The sequence below is a fragment of the Dermacentor variabilis genome, chromosome 10 (assembly GCF_050947875.1).
Source record: "Dermacentor variabilis isolate Ectoservices chromosome 10, ASM5094787v1, whole genome shotgun sequence".
NCBI classification, from domain to species: Eukaryota; Metazoa; Arthropoda; class Arachnida; order Ixodida; family Ixodidae; genus Dermacentor; species Dermacentor variabilis.
This window is the reverse complement of record NC_134577.1, coordinates 2,054,691-2,059,834: the sequence shown is the minus strand read 5'-3', so window position 1 is coordinate 2,059,834 and position 5,144 is coordinate 2,054,691. Positions and strand designations below refer to the sequence as shown.

Sequence of the window (5,144 nt, the reverse complement as noted above, 5' to 3'; positions counted from 1 at the left end):
TCCACAACGGAAAAACGTGGTGACTGCTGAGGCACCTGCTGGGCGAAACCCAAAGCAAATCCAAGCAAAGAGCCGACATGCAGAGACTTCTGCACAAAGAGAAAGGGGTGGTGAGCGAGAAGCAAATCGTCATGAAACTCTGCGACAAATACCTCCCGCAATGACCGACGGTCGAGCACGGCCGGTACACTGGCAGTCCTAGTCCCAAGTTAGATGAAGACTTTAGCGAGGCGGAAATCAGAATGGCAGTCCAAGGACTCAACGGCAAGTCAGCCCCAGGACCGGGCAGGGTTAACAACAAAACGCTCAAAAACCTGGATGACAGATCTGTCACCATACTCACGGGCTATATGAACAAGTGCTGGAGAGAAGGCCGCATACCGGAGCAGTGGAAGAGGTCCAAGGCTATTCTCATACCCAAGCAGGGAAAGCCGTTGAGTTTGGAGAACCTACGTCCAATCTCTCTCACGTTGTGCGTGGGTAAGGTCTTGGAACACGCCTTCCTGAACCGTATCAACAGCCATCTAGAAGAGACGGAAGCCGGCCTGTACACCGAAGACGGAAACGCAATCCCCAAAGTGAACAAGATCAAAATCCTTAGAATGATCATTGAGGCCAACGGAGCTAACGGCGAAACCGTGAGGAAGATCGAAAGCAAAGTCACCAGTGCCACGAGAATCATTAAGAGAATAACCAATAGACACGCCAGCATGAAGGAAAAAAACGTCATTCGACTGATCCACTCATTCGTTGTCAGCCACATCGCCTACGTAGCCGCCTACCACAACTGGTACGTCGCGGAAAAGACCAAGATCAACACGCTCATAAGGAAAACGTACAAGATAGCCCTGGGCCTCCCGGAATCGACGAGCACCGAGCTCCTGGCTCAGCTGGGCATATACAACACCCTGGAAGAAATAGCCGAAGCACAAGGCATCTCGCAGCTCGAACGCCTGTCGACCACCACGACGGGAAGGTACATTATGAACACGCTCGGCATAACGTACCACAACCAGCACGGCCAGAAAATACAAATTCCCAACAAAATCAGAGACACCATTACGGTGGCAAACATCCCAAGAAACGTGCACCCCGATTACAACCGAGGTAGAAGAAAGGCAAGAGCCGAGGCTCTGCTCCGCTCATTTGGCGGGGAGAGAAACCCGCGCTGTAGGAGTCGTCGGAGGATCTCGCCGCTGCCACCATTTGAAGGAGTTGAAGGTCGCAGAGGGGAACTCGGTAAACAGGATTTATTTACATTATTTACATCTTAGACAAGACACACATCGACAGTCTAGCGTGACTCCCATACGGAGCCCGCAAGACTAACATACAGCAAACAGTTCACGAGTACATTTCTAGCACGACAACGAGCACTCAGCTCACTAGTACATCTCGAGTGCGACAACGAGCACGATGACGAGCACCTGGTCCCCCCTTGATTCCAAGCGGACGGAAACGTTCGTCCAGTCATCGTTCGACGTCACTGTTCGACGTCACCGTAGACCAGCCCTTTTGGAGGAGGATGAGGGCTGTTGTAGGAGGATGAGGACTCACACACACGTGCCGCACATACACGCAGGTGTAATGGTCCGGAGCCGACGTCAGAGGGGCTTCGTAGAACTCTGAGCCGTTCCGGGTAGCACATTGTCTTGCGTCTAGGTCGGAACGCGGGAAGGAGCCCCTGTCGACGTTCCCGCGGCAACTCCCCCACTCACAGCAGAACAGGGCGGCGCTGTCGTGCCGCGCACAAAGACTGCTTCGTCGAACTCCATCACTCGCAACGGCGACGAGGCTAGAGGTTGGCGGCGGCGTTCCAAGATGAGGTTCCCACCGCTGGCGTAAATGGCTGGCAAACTTGCACGGCAGCTGGCCGTTCTTAACAGCGCTTTGTCGACGCAGCCGAACATCCGAACGGACAAAAATACTCCGCCGTAGTCGTAGACACGGAGTCCAAAATCAGAACCACATGCAGTGTATGCACCAAACACTCAGAAATAGTGGAGGAAGTAGCGATTGCGCTGGCCCTCACAGAACAGGAATGCGAAGTCGTACTAACCGACTCGCAAACGGCAGTAAAGAATTACGCCAAAGGTCGAATTTCCAGGGAGGCCATGTCCATTCTGGCCAAAGCGGGCAGATCCAAAACCGCGAGCTCGCGGATCATATGGTTCCTCGCGCACGTCACCACGGAAGGCGACGCGCTCCCGAACCTAAACAAGACGGCGCACCGGGCAGCGCGAGACATGACCCGCCGCGTCGAGCAGGGCAACGCCTCTCGCGCGACAGCGAACACTCCTAGAGCAGAACGGGACAGGCTCACCAGATACAACGACATAACCAGTGCATATTTGAACGCCAGAAGGATATACCTACCGCCGAGTCCCAAATTGAACAGGAAGCATGCCGTCGCCTGGAGACAACGCCAGGCGAACACCTTCCCTAATTCATTCCGTCTGAAACGGATCTTCCCAGATAAGCATCAGGACGATACGTGCAAATTGTGGCAGGAAGGACCTGCAACACTCAAGCACATGCTGTGGGAGTGCAATGTAGTTATAGGAGGGATGGCAGTTGCCCCGGGGACCCTGTCGTCGAGGTGGGCCGCCGCTCTGCGCAGCTCAGACCTCGGAATCCAGACGTAGGCAGTCCATCATGCGCGTGAGGCGGCATTGAGGCAGGGCCTTGACGTTCCCCCGTGCGAGACCCGGGTCGCGTTGAACGCCCGGGTCGCGTTAAAGCTTGCCGAACGTACAAGAAAGTTGTATCCATCCATCCATCAGCAACGCACTGTTTCGTACCTTGAAGTTAAGCTTATCCAGTTTCCCCGCAACCGCCGTCGTATACTACTAGGGTTTGCGTACCTTCCCACGTCATCCCCCCCTCCCCTCGCTTGTATGGGAACGGCCTCTTCTCCTCCACCCGGCCTACACTTATATCTACGTCCCCTCTGGACTCGCACCTTTGTAGAAAGGGAAGCGCTGCAGTTTCTGCAATGCTTCCGAGGGGAGTCACCGATAATTGCAGCTGTCGAGCGGCTAATGTGGCGACCGCCAAGGAGCTTCAGAGGGCATTGTGCGCATTCGACGTGGATGGCTGATAAACGAGTTTCGAGCATCGCCTTTTCTCTCCAACTCACCCCTGTCATGTATACACAAGCTCTGAACCAGCCCCTTCCCCTTCCGACGCGGTGCGCTTGACAGCAGCAGCAGCAGCAGCAGCAGCAGCAGTGGGAAAGTCGAAGGAAGAGGCAATTTCAAAAAAATAAAAAGCAGCACGAACAACCAGAAAGATCTAACCGGAAAGGAACTACTAACGTGGCCAGCCAACGCCTCCTAAAAAGACCTTAGCTTGTTGTTGACGCAGAGCACTAACCTAGGGCAGCCTACTAGAGAACATAGAAAGGTCCAGCGCTCCCACGGCTGCGTCCGACCGAGGTCGTCTGCTGTGCGGCAGCTTCTGCCGACGTCGCACGGACGCAGCATGCCACCTTCGCTGTGGTGCCGACCGAGCGTAGTTCACCACTTCTATGCATCACGGCGCAAAAAGGGCGCTGCACTCTGGGCGCTGCAGTAAGAGACGTCTGGAGGATTGGTGGAAGAGGAGGAGGGAAACGACAAAAAGCGGAGACGTACAAAAGCACAGTTCGCAATAGGGGATCAGAAAATTTGGGTGGGGTAGTTCATAGTGTTCTTTCTTTCCTTTTTTATTGTTTAACCTACGTAGGACATCAGGCAGTATAATAGCAAGAGCTTGGTGGCGTAACCCACCGCCCCGTTCCTGAGGGGACGCTCATAACATCCATCCATCCATCCACTCGGCAGTATGGTTCTCCTGCGCGCGTCGTCGTCCGCAGGGGAGACAAAAATGCCTGTGTGAGAATATCGCTACCGGCTGATTTCGGCTATGTTGTATGTTTCAAATGCCATTATGTGAACCACTGTCTGTGACGTTATCATTCTGTTAACTAAATACCATTCTGTGAACCGCGCAGCAAAGCTGTGCGCGTAATTGTGCTATTGTGCGTGATCACATGATCACTATTTGATCACTGGGTCATCACATCGGGCGGTTATATGGAAGATACACTTAATATATTAAGTTTGTGGTCATCATAATGCTGGAAATAATAAAACTAACGATAAGAAAAAATTCAAGGCCATTCAGCCCTGCGATGGTGGATGACCAGCGAATCTGTAAACATTGTGGTAAGAAAACTTGTGATAAAGACTTTATTGGAATCACTCGTTATCACTTAGTAACGACGGCCACAAGGGCTTTGTGGTCGCTGTGATATACACTTATCGGCATACAGGTCGCATGTGCAATCACATTCTTTGATAATGTTAAGTCGGTGCGCATACGCGGCTGGGTGGTCGGTTGGGCCGGATCGGTGCGGCATTTGCCTGCAAGTCCAAACGCGTAAACTACTCCCTTTCTGGTTCCGGCACATCCGCATTGAAATTACCGCAACGACCACAGGAGTATTCATATATAGTCTCATCGCAACTAACCCACGCAAAGTCAGTAGCCACGAGCCTTACGATAAAGCTACGAGTAATTGTATTCTTTACTTGCTTACGGATGTATGAGCCATTGAGGATGGCAGTTTTCGACATGCTGTTTTGTATGTTGTATGCGTGATTAGAAAGAATGTAAGCACTATTGGCTTCACTTTGCTGAGTGCTTGTAGCCTCTGCCTTGCGGGGCTATGAGCCATTGCATTTTTTGCTTGCTTACGGGTACATGTGTTTCTGTGCGCGGACACGAAAACTCTACGTTACCCTAGGCCCATACAGCTACGCTGTATAAATGCAGATGGTAATTGGAGAGCGCCGTGTTGCGCGAGCACGCAGTCAGAGCGCGAGCAAATGCATCAAAATGAAGCTATTCCAGCCGGAGCGTAGCAGATGAGAAAGGAGATTGATTGATTGATTGATTGATTGATTGATTGATTGATTGATTGATTGATTAAGAGAGAGAGAGAGTAGTATAGGAAGGCAGGGATGCTAACCAGTCTAGAGTCTGGTTGGCTACCCTACGCTGGGGGAAGGGAGAAGGGGAAGCGAGAGAAGGGAGAGAGAAGGTGTAGATACGTGTACGGACAGCACTTGAGTTAAAGACGCTCGCGCAAACCAGAAGTT

At 52.3% G+C, this 5,144-nt stretch overlaps 1 protein-coding gene across 1 annotated transcript; it reads left to right on the top strand.

The window, feature by feature from the left end:
• Positions 1 to 242: 242 nt before the first annotated feature.
• On the top strand, positions 243 to 3,576 carry LOC142559851 (uncharacterized). The gene is made up of 2 exons (XM_075671531.1): positions 243 to 638; positions 3,367 to 3,576. The coding sequence occupies exons 1-2, from the start codon at positions 243 to 245 to the stop codon at positions 3,574 to 3,576; spliced, it is 606 nt and encodes a 201-aa protein (XP_075527646.1).
• The last annotated feature ends 1,568 nt before the right edge of the window (positions 3,577 to 5,144 follow it).

Coding starts and splice junctions, on each gene's coding strand:
- LOC142559851 (XM_075671531.1), top strand. CDS start 243: ATGGCAGTCCAAGGACTCAACGGCAAGTCAGCCCCAGGACCGGGCAGG. Junction 639..3,366: donor ACGGAGCTAACGGCGAAACC/GTGAGGAAGATC, acceptor TTGTTGACGCAG/AGCACTAACCTAGGGCAGCC.